Below are 23,303 nucleotides of genomic sequence, written 5' to 3'. Positions count from 1 at the left end.
CTCTGAAACCCATGGCATCTTTGGGATTTGGAGTGGAACCACTGGTGCCTGGTAGGTGAGGAGAATTTATCTTTCTCTTTTTCTCTGTCTTTTTTCTTTTTCTTTCAGTCTTTCTCTCATCTTTCTTCCCCCCCTCTTTTATTTTTTCATTTGTAAGAAAGTGAGATTATTGAACTCCAAATGACAGAGCTGCCTCAGGATTAGGAGAGTAAGAGGGGTTCAGAATGTGCATGGGATGGAGAAAAAGAAAGCAAGAAGCATTTAGAGGTGAGGGATGCAGCAGAATAGAGGGATAAAACACTCATGACAGCAGAAATGGGTGGAAACAAGGAACAGAAAATGCTGGGTAAAGAGAGCAGTTTTGGGGAGGAGTGGGAGAATATCAACCAGCTGGCCAGGTTATGCATCTACTCGTGTGAGGTATTTGTAATGTATTGCACTACCTGAAGATTAAGAGCTCAGTTCAAAAGACTGTGGGAAGAGGTCTCCAGGAAAAGAGGGCAGATGATGTAGCTGTATTAAGCCCTTAACCCTTAGATCTGCAAACTTTAAAGCAAGAAGAGACATGGGGATGTAAAGAGGAAAACTGGTTCTGGTTTGAGTTTCCACAGAGTCTGTTATCCCCTTCCTGATAACTTTCAGTTCTGGTTAATATTTCTGTGCTTTTAGGAGAGCATAATACACTGAGAATTGTTTTCCCTGGGTGGTTAATTGTTTCCCACTCCTTAGGGGTAATAGGTAACTGTGGAAATGAGATTTGCCCCCCTACATCTGGAAGAGGAAAGCTCTTTGCTATTTTTTTTGTATTTTAGCATAAGCCTTCCAAATCTCTGCCTAGATTATAAGGAAGTGTAGCAGAGTGACTCACATGGGCTGTTAAAGCCCAAGAAGGAAATACATATGTGATTATAAGGACATATTTTCAGTGCGTGCTGCTCAGGCAGAATACACCCACAATCACAGTGATTTTCTGTTTATATATTTAGTGTCCTCCTTAAGCAGTGGGTGGAACAAATGTGACTGAAGAGTGTGAGTGTATAAGTGGAGGGCGTTTGTGTAGCTGAACAAGAGTTAGAGGGATTGTAATATTGAAAGTCGTGCTTAGCAGTTCTGTTAATTCATCCTTAACTAATGGGGACACGCAGAGTGAAGTCATTAACTCACAGTAAGTTTATTGCTGTCAGTCATCTGTGTTCCTCTTGCTATTTTTACAGGGGGAAATAACTCAGAAAATAAGAGAAAGAGAGATTGTTTTGGGGAATCCAGGCTGAATTTGATAAGTTTCTGTGCTTTTATTTAATCTCTTCTCTGGAAACATTCTGTATGGATCATATAACTGGGTCAAATTGGCATTGGTGAGCTTATTGAACCAAATGCACATCAACCCATTTGGCTGCTGACTCCTCTATTCAGGGTGAAGACCCTTTTATTTTAGGGTCCCCAGGTGGTGGGGTATTACCCTCCTCCTCTGTCACTTAGGGGGAGTTCTCACCAGGGTAAACATGGAACAGTCTTTCCCGAAATTTGAAAACTGCCTTTTGTCCAGTCTGAACAAGCAGATGATTCTGCTAATGCCACCAGAGCCTTATGAAGATGAAGCCCTACATCTGACCAGTGTGAATGTATATATCTAACCCTTCTATTCAAGATCTGTGTGTGGTATATGCCAGTTTTCTTTACTGGCTCCTCAGGCTGAACCTCAGGTTAGCACTTTGCACGGGAGTCACCACCCCTCATCCTGTCAATGCCAACCTGCTCCCTTGGCACCTTCTGCTCTTACACATGCACTGTGATCTCCTGCATCACAGGATGACCTCCTCCTGCCCTGCACCTTATGCAAGTCCCAGAGAAGTGCTGACACTGGAGTCTGTTGTACTTAACCAATAAAACAGTGAGGACCTTGGGCTGCAGCTCTGCTCTTCCCATATGGACAGAGCATCCTTTCCCTGTGTGTGTGAAACAACACAATACGTGGGAGAAATGACTTTTCCAGACAACTCTCATTGATGAAAGGCAGTGTTTTTTGGAGTCAGAGGTGGGTGACTGTCCAGGACCTGGCAGTGGTGCAGGTGTACCCACACTGGGGGTTCCATGGCTCAGGTGCCTGTGTGCAGTGGATCTTGGTTGTTGGATTGCAAACCCAATCTCTCATCCTCTCTCAAGAGAGGAGGAGCCCATTTTAGAAAGGCCACTGCCAGAAAAACCCCAAATAGATTATTTTTTCCTCAGTTTGTTTGAGGTTTGTTGTTTCTTTTGTGTTCTGTTGACCCCTCAGTGTCAGGCTTTGGGTAGTGATAAGGTGAAGGGACAGGCTGGCACTCTGAACTACCCTGACATTATCCTTTGCTGACAGCACATGGAGTGTTAAAAACCCTTTTTTTTTCTTTTTTTTTTTTTTTTTACAAAAGAGACATATAAAATAGATTTTTTTTTTCCTTCCCTTTATAAGCATAATTAAATAGGTTAAAATTAAACAAAGAACATGATGAAAATACCCCTCCAGAGTAGTTGAGGCAGTCTGGGAGCCATCAGTGAACCTATGGCTTTAACATACATGATTAAAGTAGAGCAGAAAAACACCTGTCTTTTAAAGAAGCAAAGTAAGAACTCTGAATTATAGACTTAAGTGCTTATGAAAATATTTCATATCTTGCTTATTTCTGGCAATTTTTTAACTAAAGACATATTTGGGTGATAATGAAAATTTTTACTTTTTAATAGTCAGAAGGAAGACATCAGACCTAGTATTGAAAACCTGTTGAAACCAGCTATTGAAAACCTCTCAAAAAAACCCAACAAACCAACTCTTACCCCAAATTGATTTTCTATAGCTGCTTGTGGAGAATGATGGATTATGTGGGCTTGAAGTTTTCTCTTTTTTATAAATAATGTCATTTTCAGTTTGCGTCTTCCTGGGTGCATGTGAGATGTAGGGGAAAAGAATACTTGAAAACAAATAACATCAGTGAAGTGACCCCTAAGTTAGAGAGCTTTTGCCATCAGTACCCCGTGGCTGATCCATTGCCTGGGAAGACACTGCCTTTTTTGGGAATAGAGTTTCATGAGCAAGGCTGAAAACCAGGGGAGGATGCCAGACCTTTACAAGATGCTGGGCTAGGAAACGAAAGGAATCTAGGGATACCAATAAACCCCCTAAAAGAACCCCAGAGAACTGGCACATCTTCAAGAGACAGTGGCAGAGACTGCAAAAGGGCAGCCTGTGTCTCAGCCCTGAGGGGATGGTGACAGGGACAGGTGACACCAGAACCTGCAAATCCTGCTGAGGGCCAGGGTGAGGAAAAGCATGGAATTCTACCCTTTGGTCTGTATCATTTCTGTGTCTGGATAATGATATTTTTATTGTAACAAAATTGTTCAGGGGACACACCTGAACCTTATCATTCCTTCCCAGGATGATAAGGTGTGAAATAGGCTGATAAAATGTAGAAAGAAAGGCACTTGTGGGATATTCAGTCTGAATGGCCAACTGGCACATTCCTGTACAAATAGCAGTGGGAGCAGAGAGCACCAGAGCCACGGGATCAAACCCAGGAGAAACACAAAGGGATCTGCCTGAGTGCTGTACTGTAACCTAAACCCATTGTAAATAGTCTTGAATTAACAGTGAGAGAGCTAGGATGTTGCAATATATTGGAATGTGTTTTGAGTGAAGAGACTCAACACTGCTTGAACTAAGGATCTTTAAAACGCTTGCTTATATTTATACTCTCACAGTATAAATGAGGCAGATCTTTTATGATACAGTGCTATCAAATTTTTAAAAATCTCTTAGTGTAGGCATCATGTAGTTATTTGGGATTTTTTCAGCTTAATATATTGTGGACTTATTAAACAAAAAATAAACACTATATTTTTTTTGTCAAATACATTGGAACTCTTCATTTTCTAATCTTGTGCTAATGTCATGATGTACTTTGTTGCTGAGATCTGCAACTGTAAATCCAGTCCACACATGAATGAAGGTAGGAAATAACTCTGGCATTACATTCCTTTTAGTAAGTGCCTAAAGTGAAAACAAAAAGTCTTAAGCCTGATTAGTATTTATGAGTAACTTGAGACCCCGCTATTAGAGGCAGATTTGAACTCCATTAACACTGGGTTCACTGAGGCCTGGGGTTTATGTACATTGAGGTTGCTGACTTAGATTTCCAAGGTCTGTCTTATGGACTATTTGGAGCTTTCACTTGCTAATTAGCCTTATGCACACATGGAGATGACTGAACTCTCCAGTGCCTGGTCATCACAAATTACTGGCCTTTCAATTGCCAGACCCACTATATTGCTGTAGATGTCATCACCCTATACATTCACCTCACAAGTTAGACCACCCAAAAGGATTTGAAAGACATCATTCCTCCAACAGGACTTGATGCTTTTAAATATGGGGTTTTTTTCTGAACCAAATTATAACTATGCTCAAAGTTCAGTGTTTTGAATTCCAACTCCAGGCTAAGTTTGAAACAGACTGATTTTAAAAAAGAAATGAATTGACACTCCAGATAAAAAAATTCTTATGCCTGAGGATTTTGTAAAAAAAATTGTTATGGCTTCTGTAAATAATCTGGTTTAAAATGTAATGGGCAGGAAAAGCAATAAGAATATTGAGCTTCTTTGCCAGTTTTATAGGGTCAGCTATACTGAAGTGTTATTACAGTTAAATTAGTAACTGTTTTGTCTGTGTTTCTGTGTGTACACCACACAGATATATAAATATGTACTGTACACATGTATATAAATATATACTGTAAATGGCAACTGCTTTATATAGAGAGACCAGAATTACCAACCTAATCTGTCCATTTCCAGATAATATCATTACATGAGTATGACAATCCAGTGATTTGTAGTGCTGTGCAATCTGTAAAAATGTGGATGCTTTTTGGGCACTAATTAACAGTGATTGCTGTCCTTGTCAGATGTAATGGAAGAGATATTGCAATAGCAGGATCTGTGAGACTCTGGGATGCTTTGTTCTTCATAGCTTGCCAGGGCACTGTCATTTATCTCCACTCAAAACAAGCTTAGTTCATTTCTGTAGGGATGTTTTTGGAAAGGTTGGTGGATTATCAATAGTTACTTTAGATGTACATGCCAAAGGGAAAGAAACACAGAGGAAACAGTAATAAAAAAAGAGGTTTAAATTCCTTTGTGAATTTTGTTATGAATAGTAAAAGGGCACAGCAGTCAAATCAAATTGATGCCTGACAATCATGGGAGATGTGAATTTTCCTGTGGGAAGTAATGAGAGCTGGTTGTCAGAGCTTCAGCTACTAATGCACACACCAGAAATATTGCTCTCTCTTTGGACTTGGGTTCTTTTCTCTTCTGTACCCTGTGTGAGTTTTATTCATAGACCTTGGGGATGATTTGAAAGAAAGACAAGGGAAACAGTCCCCTGAGGCTTAGCAGAACAAAAGAAATTCAAATGTTCTAAGATATGGAAATGCAATAATGAACTCCAATTATCTATGTGTGCAGTATCTATACTGTTACAATTAATAATTTATTGTCCCTATGTCCAGGATTAGAAGTTTTTAAAAGATTTATTAGGATTGACTTTCTTCTTCGGGGATGCTCTTAGGTGTTTTGAAGATTGAGCTCTGTAATTTGGGAGAAGACACATTGCCTTTTGCAGATGTGGAGGTTCAATTCATGCTTCAAGGACAAAATTAAACTCAAAATTAACTAGGGACTGAATAATCTCTTACAAATTTGTGAAATGTCTTTGCAAAAGTGCCTCGGTGCTTGTCCTTTCTACTTCGGTTTTTCATTCACGTTCTGTGAGAAGCAATTTCTCCATCACAGTCTCGTGTTCCACTTCCAGTTGGAACTCACACATCCAAATATCTGTGGGCTGCAGCTTTCCAGTTGCCCTGGCACTCTATCCTGCAAAATGCTTTGGTACAGCAGGTCATTGATCTTCTAGTCTAGCTTGAAGGTAGCTAAAATGCCAACATAGCTTATAGCCATTTTTTTCTGATATTTTCTCCGAGATTATAATACTGAAAATGTATTCCCTAATCCCTGGATAAGGATTAGGGATCTGTACTGTGAGAATTCTTCCCCCATATTGAAGCCATATCTTAAACTGGGAAACACCAAAGTGGTTAATACTGTACTTTCTGGCCCTCTGTATTGCCTGCTGTATTTTCTAGAAAGGGTGAAGTTTTTGACATTAAAAATTCTAACTTCTCAGCAGTCTATATCCCCAAGAGAGTAAAAAGGTCTGTATGCCAATCAGTGCTTCACTAAGAACAACACTAAATGCTTGAAAATGAATAAATCATACACTATAAAAAAAGTTTGGCAGGAACGATGGCAGTTTCTTGCACACCTTTGTCCATGTTGGCAGTAGCAACCACTGCTAAGTGATAGTGTCCTTCATCTGAGGCCAAATCTCATCAGTGAAATAAATACAGGTGATCTATGGAGCCAGGAGGGAGCAGAGGGAGGTGTCCAGGGCACCATGAGAGGACTGGGAGCATGTGGGTGCAGTTACTGCATCACCCGGGTCTCTGGGGCAAAGCAAAATGAAGTGAGACAAATCCAGGAGAAGAACTGCATTGGAAAGATACTGCTAATTCCTGTAGTGTGTCTGGTTAGTGGCTGTTCAACATAAAAGAGAGACTTGAACACTAATAAATCAAATTCCCAGATGCCCAGACCCTAAGGAATAATCAATCCCAAAGATGATGGCAGAGATCAGACATGGCAGGAGAGGTTCAGCCAGAATGTTGCAACTTATATGAAAAGAAGAAGTAAGGTTGTCACAGATGTGATGGGAAAGAACAAACTTCTCATGGCACATTTTAAAGGATTGTGAGAACATGTGAAATTTATCCTGTGACATTAAAGGGAATGGCCAAAGAGAAGGGTCAGAGTGGATCAGAGATGAGCAAGTGTAGAGCAGTGGAGAGGTGGGGACATGAAAGAGTCTGGTTGAGTGTCAGGATGCTTGTCTGATGGAGCTCTGTCTGATCACCACAGCCTGTCCCAGCTCTTTACTAAACTCCATTCCTAGCTCAGTTCCACTCTCTGAAACAAGTGCTACTAGTTATAGCAAGCAGAAGAAAGTTCTATCCAAACCAGGGATCCTGCTTTCTAGAGCAGCCAGCTTCCCACGTAATTTATGAAATCTGAGGACATCTGAAAGTAGGGTGCTGAGAATTGAAATCTGCTATATTTGCAACTCCTGAGTAGATAAGTCTACAGTACTCCACAAATAAAGCATTAAATGGTGCTGTATTTTTAAACTTGCAAAGACTTTCGAATACTGCAAGCAGTGATTTTTGCATTTTTTTTTTAACTGGTTTGGCTCCTTGCTCTCCCCAGGGGAAATGGAAGAGTTGGAAACCCTGTGGCTGACTGGTATTTGTCACAACGAGAAGAATGAAGTCATGAGCAGCCAGCTGGACATCGACAACATGGCAGGAGTGTTTTACATGCTTGCAGCAGCCATGGCTCTCAGTTTGATCACCTTTGTCTGGGAGCACTTGTTTTACTGGAAACTCAGATTCTGCTTCACTGGAGTCTGCTCAGATAGGCCAGGATTGCTGTTCTCGATCAGCAGGGTTAGTACTGCTTTCATTTTTTCCCCTTTAGGCAACAAACAGCATAAACACTGCCTCCCTAAAACCTTATCTTTCCTTTTATTCCCACCTGAGCATGAGTGTGATGCTCTGGAATAGTCAGTAGGCTTAGGATGTACTTGCAGTCCATGGAAAGTCTTTATCCATTTGATTATTTAGGGTATGAAATATCAAATGTGCCAGGATAATCAGTAATCCAATGCTGAAAACAAAATACATTAAGGGGCAATTTTGATGAAGAAATGGTAGAGCTCAGATGCAGGAAATGGATTAATTTCCACATAAAAATCTAAGCAAAATAAATACTAATTTGATAAGATACATTAGCTCTCAGCTTTGTGCATTTTTTAAGCAAGAGGATTTGAAGCTATAAAATATAGTGGAATAGTTTTATAAGCTTTTCTTGATAGCAAACTTGAATAAACCATATGAGAAAAGGTCAAACACAAGTATCATTTATGTCTGGTTAGACACTAAGGCAGGTTTTAGTGATAACTTAAACAGATCCAAAGGGGATTTACATATCTAAAAAACTGATACTTGAGAAAAAAAAAGGGGGGAAATGTATGCTTGTCTTTATATTTTTGCAAATTAGTTGGGATTTGTCTTTATATGTTTTTATCATATAGTACTTTCATTAGGTAATTGACTTTGCTGGATTTTCTGTATAGCTGAGAAGAACTGAAAATGATACTAAAATGCCTAATTGCTTCAAAATGTGCTGAAATTACCCTGTTGAGTAGATTGGACCATTTTGGAACTGCATTAAAAATACTCTGCCCTACCCTGTTGGAGATTGTCTGGAAACCATATACACCTTAACCTCCACATTTTACATTTGAACTTTATATTTTTGGCCTTTTACAGATGAAATTCTCCTAGGCAATTTGGGGGGGGGGGGGTAGTACTTATTTCAAAGGTAAATTACATAGAATTGCCAGTTCAGAGGGCTGGAAATGTCAATTGAACTCACAGGAGTGACCGAAGACGTTGGAGTTAGAAGATGGGCTTTAGCCTTTTGCTCAAAATGAACTCAGAATCAGGCTTTAGGAAGAACTGGGTTTTTTCATATGGACTAAGATAGGAAACAGAAAAGATAAATAAGACTGGAAGCCTTTTCAATTCAGTGCAAGTGAAGAGCACCTTAACCACCAGTAAAATAGCCCAATGACACGCTTGTTTAGAGGGAAAACTTATTCACTGGTTTTAAAATAAGTGAATATTCTTTAGTGAAGTTTAGATTCTTTTTGTGATGAGACTGGGGAACCCCTTGGAGTCTCTTCTAATCTTGTTTTCTGGAGTAAGCTGGGGAGGCCATCAGGGGCCACTGGTTTGTGAAATACTGGCAATTTTATTCCTTTGTAATTCCAACAGATGTGGCAGAAAATACTCTTCCATGTCATTGTAAGGAAATGATAAAAAGATAGAGGTGTACTTTAATCTTTCTAGTAATTAGATAAGCAATTTTTAATTTTTCTTCATTGCTAATTAAAAATAGAATGGAAGTTTTTAAAGTTTGCCCCTAGTGATTTAATTTGTTTTATACTATTCATATTACAGGGTATTTACAGCTGCATTCATGGAGTACACATTGAAGAGAAAAAGAAGTCTCCTGACTTTAGTTTGACCAATTCACAAACCAACATGTTAAAACTGCTACGAACAGCGAAAAACATGACCAATATCAATCCTTCGAGAATTGACTCCCCCAAAAGAACAGCTGATTTTATTCAGAGGGGTTCTTTGATTATGGACATGGTCATGGATAAGGGTAACTTGATATTTGCTGATAACAGATCCTTTCAGACAAAGGACAGCTTTTTTGGTGACAACATAAGTGAACTGCAGACACTTCCTGGCAACCGACACAAGGACAATCTCAACAACTATGTTTTCCAAGGTCAGCACCCTCTCACACTGAATGAATCCAATCCAAACACGGTAGAGGTTGCAGTAACAACAGAAGCAAAAGTGAACTCCAGACCTAGGCAGCTGTGGAGGAAATCTGTTGAATCTTTACGTCAAGAATCTGTACGTCAGAGCCAAGGTTCCCAGAGGGATGACGGGTCAGAGGAAAACAGGCAGCTTTCAGTGAAAAGCCAAAGATACCTTCCTGAAGAGATTGTCCATTCAGATGTATCAGAGACATCAAGCCGAGCTACTTGCCATATGGAAGCTGAAAACAACAACAAGCATCACAAAACCAAGGACAACTTCAAAAAAAGGACAGTAGCATCAAAATACCCAAAAGACTGTAGTGAAGTGGAACTGACATATCTAAAAACCAAACAGAGCTCTCCACGGGATAAAATCTACACAATTGATGCTGACAAGGAGCCAGGATTCCGCTTGGACACACCTCAGTACATCGAAAACATTGTCCTTCCAGAAACTGTGGAGTTTCCTGATGTTTATCAAGATCACAATGACAACTACAGGAAAGCCGAGCACGCTAACAGGACTCCAATGCATAATGAAGACAGTCTTCCAAACAACGACCAGTATAAACTTTATGCAAAGCACTACACTCTAAAAGATAAAAATGCTTCCCTACCTGATGATAGATACAGACAGAATTCCACCCACTGCAGGAGCTGTCTTTCCAATTTGCCCACTTATGCGGGACACTATTCGACCAGATCTCCCTATAAATGCGATGCATGCTTGCGGATGGGGAACCTCTATGATATTGAAGAAGATCAGATGCTGCAGGACACAACGAACTTATCACTTCCCGAAGAAATATATGAGCGTACTTGGTCAACAAGTAATGCTCTGCAATATCATAAAAAAAATAAATTGAGGATTAGCAGGCAACACTCTTTTGATAATATCGCTGATAAGTCCAGGGAAATTGATATTGGAAGACCTTCTCGTAGTATAAGCTTGAAAGAAAGAGAGAAATTTCTTCAAAGTAGTCCATATGCAAGCATGTTTAGTGTTCCCTCAAGCAAACTATTGAGCAACAAGGCCTCACTTTTAACTCATGCTCTAGAGGACAGTAAGAGGAGCAAGTCCCTGTATGCTGTTCACTCGGATGACAATCCCTTTCTGCACTCGTATCGTGATGACCAGCACTTATCTCTTAGGCGAAGTCCAGCTGATCTTTATAAACATTCATTGCCAACAAGAGGAAGAAATGATAATTATTTAAGGTCATCCATGCAGTCTACAGCATCATACTCTTCCAGGGATGGTCGGATCCATAACGACATGTACATTTCAGAGCATGTTTTGCCTTACGTTGCAAATAGGAATAGCTTGTACACAACTCCAAGGGTTTTAAATTCCTGTAGCAATACACGTGTGTATAAGAAAAGGCCTAGCATTGAATCAGATGTTTAAATTTTCCATGAACACTTTATCTATAGGGAAAGAATAGTTGCCACCATCTTAGAGGGAGAACTTATCCTTTAACAGTATCCTGCTCTGGTAAATGATACGTAAACCTCTCCCTTTCCCAATGTACTTTTGTACATGAATAGGTAAACTGGTATGCTCTTAACTATCCTTTTAAAATATGTCTTGTTGAAAAAGGATAAAAAATAGCCATTTATATATGCTTTATATATAAATGGCAAGTTGTACTGAAATAGCCCCAATATATGTTGGCAACTATGCTGTTTTGTATCTAATTCTTTTACTATTTCGGTTATTCTAATTTATGTTGCTGAGTATCATTCAATGTACTTTTGTCCTTAGAAATGTTTAATGATTTTCTAGTACTGGATAAGCAATATGGTATGCATGTAGTATGACACAGACAACAAGAATTAGGAATGCATTTGCACAGATTCAAAAGTAAGACTCTAAAAGAGAACAGAAAGCTAGACTTTCAAAAATATATGTTAGCTTCATAATCATTTTCAAAGCCAAGTAATAATTTTAAAAAAGACCCCCACATCCCAAGACCTTAATAAATAAAATACAGTGTTTTAGCACACAATTAGTATGTTCATTCTAGACTGACAGACAATAGATGGGAAGGCAGTAGCCCCAAACATGTGAACTGCTGTGTACCAAAAGGAAGCCCCGTGGATATTGGTTAACGTTCATGTACAAATGCTTTTCTTATATTGCACATGCACTTACCATTACGAAGTAAGTTCATTGAAAAGTTTGCAGTAATCTTGTCAGAAATTTCACAGCTGCCTAATCCAGAGTATATATTTTTAGATATCACTATATGGCACTTACTATGGAGCTGTGGACTTTACTAGTAACCTTGAGGCCTAATGTGTACGTAAGTTTGCATTTGCCCCTTACTGGTGATTACTCAGGGCTGTATAGTATTTCTTTTATTCTTTCACTTCCCAAACCAAATCCCGACCCACTGTAGTTCTTTGTTCATAGTGTATTAGTGACAACTAATGAATTGTATATTAATAGTATTAAAGCTGTTAATACAGTATCAAACACTGACAGCCATAAGTTCAGTGTAATCAGTGAGGAGTGCAATACCATTTATTTGCATACACAGCAAAAGACTAACACCTTCAGAAGGACTTCTTTCTTCCAGAATATTGTGCATATTTGTTGAACGTCAGACCATTTTTTTTAACCTCTCCAATCAAGTCTGTTATATAAACTGAATATATGCACACTTAACTAAGTATGTTTATTATCACTAACTGATATGCAGATACTCACATTACAGGGGTGCATTGTTAAATGGCTTTTCCATTTAGTAAATGTCGACCAGATTCTTTCACAAATAAAATGTCTGCTACACACCCCTCCTTACCCTCACTGGAAAAAAAAAACCACTAGATTTTAACCATAAGGGAGCGTGAAAGAGAGGAGAGGAAGCCTTTCAGGAGTAGAGTATACAGCTGCTAATTTAATTTAAACTAAAGAAATAAATATAATTGCTAATATATTTAACTACTGAAAGTGTTGCACTGGGTGGTGCTCTCCCATTCTCCTGCTACTCTGCAAATTGCTTTAGGATTTTTGCGTAGAGGAAATTTAGATTATTCAAGCATTATTCCCTCCATTTCACTGAAGAACAGTGAGCAGGGAAACCATTACCACTGTGAATTGGAAAATGTGAATATTACCCTAACTTTTCTCCAAACTGAAACTCTTTTCAGCAGAATTGTGCCTGTCAGCTGCAATTGAAGTATCTGCATGCCAGAGGTGCAGTATGCAAGGTGTTTAATTTGGAACAGCATACTGCAGAGCAGAGTTGCAAATGGGAGGTTATATAAATGATGTATAGGGACAGTCAAAATAAAGGTTTTTGAATTGTTTACAGCTTTTTTTTTTTAATTATTATTATTATTATTATTGAGAAGATTCAAGCTGACTTTGACCACCAAACAGTCCAGAATGAATTCTTGGTATTTGCAAATGTATTTGTATGTTCACCACGCTGGTGAAGGATGATATTTTTAAGGACTGACATGTAATGAGATTTGGGCTTCTGAGTCTCTTTCCAGCTTCCAGAAATCTCAGTATGCTTTATCATAAGTGTGTTCAGAAAGCATATCTATGGGTATCTGTACACTGTCCATGTAAAAATATGTTTTGAGTATTCTTTATTCAGCATCTGGTCATAATTACTGGCCCTGATTCACATGGGATGCTTTCTGGTTCCTCACTGGAGGCAATTTTTATAATCAGAAGTTCCTTACCTGCCATGCATATTTCCCAGGAATAGTTGTATGAGCTGAGCAGGGCTAGAGTGGTGTCTGTGGGATGAACAGTACTTGTCACGAACCCAAACCTTTTCCCAAAGACATAGACATATTTGTCTTAGGTCTGCAGGAAAACAAATGCACTGAAGGCATAAATAATGCTGTAATCAGTGTAATAAAAATACTTCAGGCAAATTTCAATATCCGATCCAAATCATAGTATATTTACTAAAGTCTTCTGTATTTCAGCAGATATGATATTTGCTGATGTTGTGCCAAAAAGTGCCGTGGAAATTGCTGAGCATTTTACCAATCATAAAATTCAGTGGTGGCTCTTGTCTTTTGTATCATCATAAAGCTCTCAAAATATTTGTTGGTCGCTCCAAGTCTTTTGTATCATCATCTCTATCCAACCAGACACACCTAATTCAGTATATATATGAGTATGGTATGTGAAGTTATGGGAAAGAAAAATTCCCTTTTACACTTTCTAATTTAAACTCTATAAACTCTTGAGGTTCAATTGTAAACATCCTCAAGCCAGGTGGATTTATCCTTCTGTGAGATGTGCAAGCAAATTAGTTATAATGAAATATATTGCAGTGTTTGCTTTTTCTGATCTGAGCAGATTTCTGGTGACCGTAGAGATTTATTATTATTAGCTGCAATATGAAGTAAACCACCTCCCCTAAACCAAAACAAAGATACAGAGGGAAGACTTGATAATGTTGCACAGCAGTTGTTCACATGGAAATAAAAGATGCTGCCTTAAAGGAGGAAAAAACCCACAGATGATGAAAGTAGAGGGAGTCTGCATGCATTTGTTGTTTTGATCTTGGCATAAGCATGAGACAGTAAAGGGGAAAGGAGAGGATAAAGTGCAGGGCTGTAGGCAGTAGCTGGTTGCAGATTTTTACATGTAAAGAAGAAACAGCTGAGAAGTTGAAGGAAAATCTTCAACAGTAGAGCCACAAGCCACAGCTTGTGAGGCTCAGCCATAGAGCGCGTGGAATTTGGAATTTTGCCTGAGCTTTGTTGATGTATTTGCACTGACTTTCAATTAAACTGAGATCAAGACTTTCTGTATTTCCCTCTCTCTCACTCTAGCTGCTGCTATACTTGAAGAGGAGAAAAGAATCTTCCTGCATAAGTGGCCATCCTTTCTGTACCTTTCTGGATGGTGCTGGTGACTTGTTACATTTTCCTGATTACAGCTCTAGCAGTTTGTTGGTCATTCCTATCACCAAGATTTCCTGTGACTCCAGCTGGAACTGAATCAGGCTGTAAATGATATGAGCCATTCTTGGTAGCATGTCCTGTAGTGTTACACTGCTCCTGGACGACACCTTTTATGGAGGCAGGATATTGAATTGCTGAGGAATGCAGTAGGTACATGGAGGTAAAAACAGCTACATAGACATACCTGCCTCTTGCTCTTTTTCTCTTTTAAAGATATTGTAGAATTTCTTCATGTTTTTGTCTTTCCCTTTTCACCACAGTAAATCTTCCTTTTTTCTTTCAAATGGATTTTGTGTTCTGCTTGTGTTTCTTAGAGCAGTGTAGCCACCCACTGATTTAAACGCATGGTAATAAGATATTTTAATATATAAGATAAAATTAAGGAAAATTAAGAGATTTTGCATTTTCAGAAAATTTAATTTAATGTTTTTGCAGCTTTTGCTTAGACTTCATTATTCTGCTATCTAAGAAGCTTGATTAGGAGAAAAAGTGCTGTGGACAAACAGAAACGAAATCACCACCAGCTCACTGTGTTTTGGCAGCATTCCATAAATACATGTCTCTTTATGATCTTTCAGGAACACTTAAGAGGTGATATAAGGCTCACAAGGGAAATCAGGTGTGGTTTATTTTTCCTGGTGAAAATAAATCTCTTTTTACATAGTTTTAAACGAAGCAAAAGCTAGAGCTGTGTGTGTAGCTTTGAGTTTCTGTGCTGGAAGGCTGAGCTCTTTCTGTGGCCAGTGGGGAGAGAGAGAGAGAGAGAAAGCAAATTCCCTCTGGGTGAAAGTTCAGAGGACTGTGACCTTTTGAGAAAGTACAGGTTCCTAACTTAAAAAGCAATAGTCTATTTATCTCCAGCCTCAAAAATGTACCAGTTAAATCTGCAAGTGAGTACCAGGTTCAGCCTTGGAGGTGTGTGAAGGTTCCTGTGCTCGAGCAAGCAGTTGTTTGTGGGGTTTGCAGTATTCCCTGGTCAAGATCATTGTTTGCTTTATACCACAAGACTATCCAGCCTGAGATAAAACTGTCAGAATATATTCCTTGTGGAATAACTTGCTGTTTTCATGCTTCTGCAGTGTAACATATGTACTTCAGTGATGGGGAAGGGTTTGGTACTGTTCCCTCCCTTCCTGGGTTCATCAACGTAGAACAGAAATTGTGTCACAAATCTCAGCTTGGATTTAGAAAGAATTCAAGAGGTGGATCTTTTTATTGTTTTACATTGCATTTAAGATGTTTGATACATAAAACCTAGCGAAAACAAAACTTTTATGGCAAAATCCCCTCCTCATTAATATAAAGAGTAATTATCTGTGGCTTGGCTAAATTGTGTCAAGTGTTAATCATCACATCATGTGCTTCTTTCAAGATGGACTGTCATATATTGCCTTACTAACTTTTCCCAGCTCTAGTCCTATCTTAGCTCAAAAATCCTTTTAAAGCAGATACCTTTCGTACGTAGGGCAATCTGATTTGCAACGTAAAAACAGTTTTCCAGTGATACACTTAAGTTGTTTGCTTTATCAGTGTTGTTGTTTGGGTTTTTTTTAATCTAAACTAACTTCCTGTAGAGAGCTGAGCCTTCCAAACGTAGCAGTGCTGAAGGAACTTCTGAAAGAACATAAAGGCCTTTTAAAGTATGACTTAATATATGAGCCATTTCCCTGCCCAAACTCACCTGTACTGTCTTATTTCAATGTATTAGCAACACGTTAGCGTTTGCTGTCACTGAGGGAGCTCAGTTTAATCACAGCTGTGTGTTTGTGGATGTAGATATCAGCACAGACAGGTATATGGAGGGAGAGAGGAAAGGCTGGAGTCACCTGTGAAGCTGTGGTTAAATGGGAGCAGCCTCAGGACCGTCGTGTCTCTCGTATCGCTCTGACCAGTCTCTGTCTGATGTGCACATACTGTACATAGTGTAAAATTCCTGTCGGTGCTCAGCTCCCATTGTGGAAATAACGCCATGTCCACCCTCATTCCAGTGTCGCAGCGGTGTCTGTGGGGTGGGGAGGGGGTTGGTTGTGCTCCCTGGTGTCTGTCACCCTGCTCGGTGGGAGCAGCACTCCCCGCCCTGCTGGGGAGGGTTACTGCACTCTCTGTAAATAAGCTTCTCATTTATTTCCCTCGCTCAAGCCTTTAGTTTTTTGTTTGGTTTTTTTTTTCCCCCTGCTTCTCTCGACCTGTGTGCGGAGTATGCTCTCTAAAAATATGTGCTCTTCCAAAGTCCTGCAACTTTGGAAGTCAGGAATACAGGTGTGCATCGCCCTGCAATGCAGTGAAAATGCACTTAGTTCTTCTCGTGGGTTCATGAGCTTTTTTGTTACATACTGCAGAATGTATCTGCTGTAGTTGAAGCTGGTTTTTTTTGGGTTTTTTTTTAAATAACTGCCATTCTAACAGCTGTAAGAATCCACTGCTGATTTTGTGATGATTTTGTCATATCTATAATTTAAGAACCACAAATAATATAAGTAAAAATAAGTTACCTCACTATTTACCAGGTTTTTGTTGTTTTGCGCTTAAATGACAATTTTTACTCCTTTTGCTTAATTCTTTACCTGTATTGAAAACAAGGCTAAATTAGTAGAGAATATAACCATGCTGTAACATTGTCATGCGATACCTTTATTGATAGATAACCACACTAAATATAGTATTACATATTTAAAAGAGAGATGGTTTCGACTCTCCAACTCTTAAAAAAGTAGTGGTGATAAGCAGTTATACTCTTAGGTGTTTTGTCCTTTCCCTTTTGTATTAGTATTTGTTTTCACTAATATATTTCAAAAATTATATTTCTGTGCACGTTATAAAACTGTGAAAATAAATACCAGTAAATATTGTGATACTTATTCAGTGCACTGTAAAGTTCCAAGTGAGATGATACTTTGCTTGGGAATTGAAGAAGGTTTCCTCACTTCTCAGAAATGGTACTTAGCTTTAATGTGGGAAAATGATAATATTTACAGTGACATGAAATTTTAATGGAGAATGTCTTGTTTTGCACTTCTAGTACTATTAGAAGAAATGATATGTTTTTCTCAGCCAAATGCATCATGAGAATACATTTTTAAATTTGTTTTGTGCATTGCAGTACATAAGAATGACCATTCTGAAGAGATTTGTGTTACATTATTGCTACAGGATTCTTTTGTCTGATAATTTTTTTTTTCTTGAGCCTGTTTAATAATGGTGTTTAATGACAAAAACCTTTTGGAAATGTATTTTGGCTTCTGTTTCACATTGCAAACCCTGAACTTGGACTAATAGTGGTGCAGTTGAAGGCCCTCACGAGGTTGCTTTGCCTTTCCACACCACTGGGGAAGGAGACCTTCCTTGTTCCCAGCTGGGACAAGATTAGAGGAGTCAAGGACAATTTTGGAGGATGTGTTGTGCAACATGTGAAGTGTAAATGATCTTCAAAAGTGAAAATAAAAAGAATTTGGAGGTTCACAGTTAGCCACACTATGGGGGGGGGGGGTTTGTAACAGGATGTAGGGTGTGCAGTTTCTGGAGGAGATGATAATTTTTAACTAATTTGAATTCTATTTAAGTTTCTGAAAGTAACTAAAAAAACAGGAGTTTTCATTTTCTTTTAAAGCCAAAGTCTTTGCTTTCATACGAGGTTTCACAGGAAAATGGGCCAAAGAATACAATTAAATATGCAAAAGGTTAATCTTATGGAAAAGGGTATCCTGTCATCTTGATATGCACAAGCATATTAATGGTGATAGGAACAATGTGTGTAATTTTCCTGTATATTGCTATGTAGGTTGCACTATTTTGAATGACACAAGCCTGATATTTTAATTACCAAATACCATAAGAAGCTGTTTATTAATAGTTTAAACTTGTTAACCTAAATATATATACAGTATACCCAGGCGTGCGTGCATACACTTCCCAACCCAGTCATGTGTGAGTAATCTCCCAGAGCTGTGGGACACATTTCAGCACTGCTTTATTTTAAGTGCTTGTCTTCTCTCCTTCCCAAACCTCCCAAACCTCCAAACCCTCTAGCAGCATTTATTGTAGTGTTTGATACCTATTACAGAAGGGGCTAAAGGACTTGCTGGGATCAGGATTGCTTTGTCCTAGGACATGTGGGAACATGTCAGAGGAGAGCTCCTGTCTGAAGGAGCTGGAACTGATGCTTGCTATAAATAACAAGGCCATAGGAAAAGGATGTCTTCTCATACTGTTTGGAAAAATCTTGGCCAGAGAGGATCTATTGGCCTGGTGACTGACTTTAAAACTCAGTGTCAGCTTATGTGATCCACCTCTGATGCTTAACCATGTTCCTTAAGGTAGCTGAGGAAGGATACCTCAGGAACCGGATTCCCAGGAAAGCCCAGCTGGTGTGTGCACCAGTGGCCTCTCCTGTATCCTCCCCTGCAGACTGGGCAGTTTCCAAAATCGGTTTTGCATGCAGAGACAGGTTTAGCAGTGGTGTTTAAGGCAGAACCACTTCTCTGAGTGCACAGGCTTTTGAGCTTGCTGTTGCTGGTGATGTGGAGATTTTCATTGTGTTATTTGGCTGCTTTTCTAAATTCGTAGTTCTCTAACTAAAACTTATGATAAAAAAAAAAATAGCTTGGAATCATTTGTTGGAAGTAATTTTTTGAAAGGGACAGTTGGATAGTTTCAATTCTTTCCACCTTAACCAAGAAACAGTAAATTCTCTAGGGTCAGATTTTGTCTACAAGTTTATTGCAAGTTTATCTTGGAGAAGAACTTGGTTTCAAGCTCTTCATCTGCCAGAGGAAAGTTTTTACTTAGCTCATTTTTACCTGGCCTAGGTCTGGATTCCAAACTTAGGCAAAACACCTTTTGACTTAAATAGGGATGTGTGAGTGAATGATGGGAGAGCAGATCTTTATTGCAGTTCACGCTCAGAATATAAAGTCCCAAACCAAACCTCGTGTTGCAAAAGTATGGAAATTGCCTCACATAAAATCGAGTGCAGCTAGGAAGGAAACTAATGCAGTTTCAACAAGAACTGTTTGCAGTTTATTCTTGATATAAGGTATAATATTTTGAAGTAGTCTTACTCATTTCAGAACCTCCCTTTTGCACTGATGAAGAACAGCTTGATCCCTCTGTCTTCACACCTCACACCCACATGCACAGTGTATCTCGTGCCTTCCCTGTTGAAACCAGAAGGTACAAACAGAATTCATTACTGTGTTAGGCAAACTCCTACCTGATTCTTAACTAAGTACTCCATTTTTATGCAAAATTTGCATCCATACATTGCAGGTTCTCAGAAGCACTTCACCTGTTAGTTAATAATGTTTAGTTCATCAGATTTCAATTTACACAAAACCCGAAGGGTGTTTTGTGCTTCCTTTCATCCTGTTTGAGGATTTTTGTGGGCTTAGGTGAAACACTAATATTTCTGTGCTGCTAAACAAAACTCACCAGAAATATTTTAAAATCTCAAATTAGACTTTAAGAAACATTTTTACCTGTTTACTTGAATAATGTCAGTTTAATGTGTTGTCCTGATTAGTCTTTGTATATATACATGTGTATATATATAAGCTATATATAAGCTTTATATATATATGTATATGTATAAAGTTTTTGGGGTAATTGAGGGGCAAGACAGAAATCCAGCATTGTACAAAGATTCTACAATCATTTATTAACAGTTTCAAGTAATGTGTTGCTGTTTTGAGTTTGATTAAAAGTTATTTGCAGTTTAACTATGAAAAATAAAATGCAACTAAGGAAATAAGAATTCACAGTATTAAGTTAGGCTTTTGCTACAAAGAAAATTAGTTATTAGTACAGTTGGAACAGTGCTTTTTTTCTGGTGGAGGAAAAGAACTCCAAATTTAATTATTTATACTGGTTACGGGGAGCACTAACCTAAAACTGTACACAGTAAATTAAAAAGCCTATCACTTCTGTTATTTACTAGTGCAATTTACTGTAACACTCTCAAAAGTGTCATATTTCAAACCAAAGGGTAAGTCACAAATTTCCAGTTGCTAACAAAGAATAGGAGAGGTTTGAAGAGCTCTTAACACCTGGGGAAAAAAATCAGGATGTTAGAGTAGAAATAAAAGAATATTGTTGAAATGGAATCAGGCCTAAAAAAATTAATTTTTTAGAGAATCCAGAATTTCATTATGAAATTCACAGTCTAATGGATTCTTCAAATGAAGAGGTTTGGGGAAAAAGAGAGCATTTAAAATCCAGTTTTGACATTCCAATTACTGCCTGTTTTATTAGATAGGTTTGGCAGAGTGAAATGAATTTTAACACGCAGGTGTCTGTGCACCCACAGTTTTAACTGTGGTGTTGTGCAGACACAGGTACACCTGGCTACCCCTGCACCCTTCTGCCCCTGCCTTGGAGATCCTGGTGGGAGCTGGAGCTACCCAAGAGCACCCAGTGCAGCGTGAAGGAACTGGGATCCACACACTTCTCTCCTGTGTTACACACACTGTCTCACTGCAGTTCACCCTGACCATATTTTAACCCAGTGCATGACTGAGTGCTAATACTGTATAAATATTTTGAAACATATCTTAATAGAAAAAACAAACAAAAACATGTTTGCTTCAAACTTTTTATGATAGAGAAATATATAATTATTATGATTGTCTTACAGATTGTATTGTGTTCATTTTTTTTTTTTTGTTAAATATGTAGAAAAACATTAAGGGAATGGGGGACTTGAATGTCTGTGTGTACCGAAATGTATATAACTATTTGAGGAGAACACATGTGCCAAGTATAACATGATGTAAAAATTGTAAATATATGAAAAATTCATTTTTCTAATAAAGATAATTTCTGCCAATTGATATGAAAAGGAACAATGGTATCATTCTTGTCTGTCTTCCTTGTTAAATGGGACAAGATGAAGTGTCACCCATGAAAAAGGTTAGCCTTTGTTTTTCCATTAGTCGTTGGTTTGATTTGAAGGGTGTTAACAGCCACATGTTTCGAGCCATCCTTTGCTGTTAGAAATTATCTAAAGGTGAAGATGCCTGAAGCTAAAGCTGACAGGATGTGCTGGGTGATCCCAGTTTAATTTAATTCCTGAAAAGGATGGAGACAATTAATTTGTGCAAAATTCATTTGGTGTGAGAAGGATGCTTTGAAAGTTGCCTCCTCAGCAGAGGGAGCAGTGGGAGCTCAGTTAAGGATGGTCCCTCCACCTGTGGCACCGTTCTCCCGTGTTCTGAGACACGTCGGGGGCGCGAAGCACTGTGGGCCTGCACGAGGAGATGATCTTGGCTGCAGAAATGCATGAGCTCTTTGGGCAGTTATGGAGACAGCAACCAGCCTGAGGAGGAGGTGTCCTGCCAAGAATGATGCCACCCCTGAGAAGAGCTGGAGAGCTGGAGGAGTGGAGCGCTCCTGGCGTGGCTCTTGGAGGTCGGTCAGGTGAGGAGGACGGGGGAGAGCAAACCAGGGGGGCAGAAAAGGGCAGTGATGTCTCACATCTTTTATGACTTTTGCTATCCCCACCCTTTTTTACTGTTCTGGTTAATCAAGACTTAAATCAAAATAGAGGTTTTAGTGGAACAATTAAAGTCCTTTCTAAGGTTTGACCATTTGCCTGGCCACGGGAGCTAAAGAAGTGATGTTCACACTGTGCTCTGGAGTGATTCTTTGGGACCCCATTTTCCATGATGTCTCATCAGCTAATGAAAATCTTTGATTCCTCAAAATGGGCATAAACAAGCCCTTGGCAATTAGAATAATGTTCTTTGAGGCAGTGGGATGGAAGTCATTATATAAATCCAAAGCATCATTTTGAAAAAGGGGCTGTGTGCTGAATATAAAAATAATGATGGGGTGAAAGGTTGCTCACAGAAGTCTCACAGCAGAAAAGTCCCATCTATTTGTTCCCAAGATAAACATGACTGCATAGATAAAATGAGAGGGATAAAATCAGACTTCTGTCCTTAATGCGGTTTTTAATGAGAAAAAACCTGCTGGGCTTATTGTCCTATGCTAGAAAGCTCTTTTAAGGGGACCCTGCTCTATTTGTATCTAAACAGCCCCATTTCAGGAAACCAAATGAGGTGTGCTCAAGGTATTGAATCTTTATGTGAACTTGAATCTTTGTTTCTAGGTGATAATGGTGTTTGTATCCAGGCTGTTTGCATCGGGGCTGCTCCTCCAGCTCTACCTGCCAGCTTAGTTGATTTCTCTCTGTGTGTCTCTGAGTCATCTCAGCCTCAGCTTTGATTCCCTTTGGGATCTGGTTCAAAGATAGTCACATTCTCCCAGATCGTTCTTTTGAGTCTTTGCTGATGTGTCTATGGCAACTATCAGTCCTCTAAGACTTTGCTTGCTAAAAAAGAAAAAAAATAGAATTTAAGTGGTGACTGGGAAATGGAAGCTTTTAAAGTCTGACATATTGTGCATGGCAGTGCCAGCAGTGTTCCTCATGAACTGAGCGGTTCACCCGGTGTGAACACAACTTTCTTCCTGTAATTTGGACGCAAAAACACCTGTTTTAAGGCCAACTGCTGAAGTCTGCTCATCTCTATGTACAGAAACACCATCCACCCTATTTGTGGTGAGTTTTCCCACTGATCATAGTAGCTGCTTGTTTCTCTGCTTCTTCCAGTGGTTTACAAACAGCATTAGCTTCCCCTTGCAGGTTTGTTGCAGTACAAAACCCAAACTGTGGCTTCCACAGTTTGCATTATTGATCTATAGTGTTGTCCTCTGTCACTGCTATGCTTCTCCCACTTGGCAGGCTGCTTCAACAGGCATCTCCCCATGTACAGCACAGCTTGTCCTTTCCACTGAAGAAGGGAAGTTTCACACACTGAAG

General features: G+C 39.0%; 1 protein-coding gene across 3 annotated transcripts in view; it reads left to right on the top strand.

Moving 5' to 3' along the window:
* The window catches only part of GRIN2A (glutamate ionotropic receptor NMDA type subunit 2A), a 167,590-nt gene extending 152,269 nt beyond the window's left edge, over nt 1-15,321 (top strand). Inside the window, exons 13-15 of one of the 3 annotated variants that reach the window (XM_032703822.1) lie at nt 7,354-7,592; nt 9,171-10,765; nt 14,357-15,321. In XM_032703822.1, coding sequence (XP_032559713.1) covers nt 7,354-7,592; nt 9,171-10,765; nt 14,357-14,372 — 1,850 coding nt within the window. In that variant the 3' untranslated portion in view covers nt 14,373-15,321. Of the gene's footprint in view, nt 1-7,353; nt 7,593-9,170 lie in introns of all 3 variants that reach the window. The other 2 variants (XM_032703821.1, XM_032703820.1) reach the window with 2 other exon arrangements.
* The last annotated feature ends 7,982 nt before the right edge of the window (nt 15,322-23,303 follow it).

Source organism: Chiroxiphia lanceolata, chromosome 16 (assembly GCF_009829145.1).
Source record: "Chiroxiphia lanceolata isolate bChiLan1 chromosome 16, bChiLan1.pri, whole genome shotgun sequence".
Taxonomy (NCBI): Eukaryota; Metazoa; Chordata; class Aves; order Passeriformes; family Pipridae; genus Chiroxiphia; species Chiroxiphia lanceolata.
Note: the sequence above shows the minus strand (reverse complement) of the source record. Positions and strands in the feature narration are given on the sequence as shown.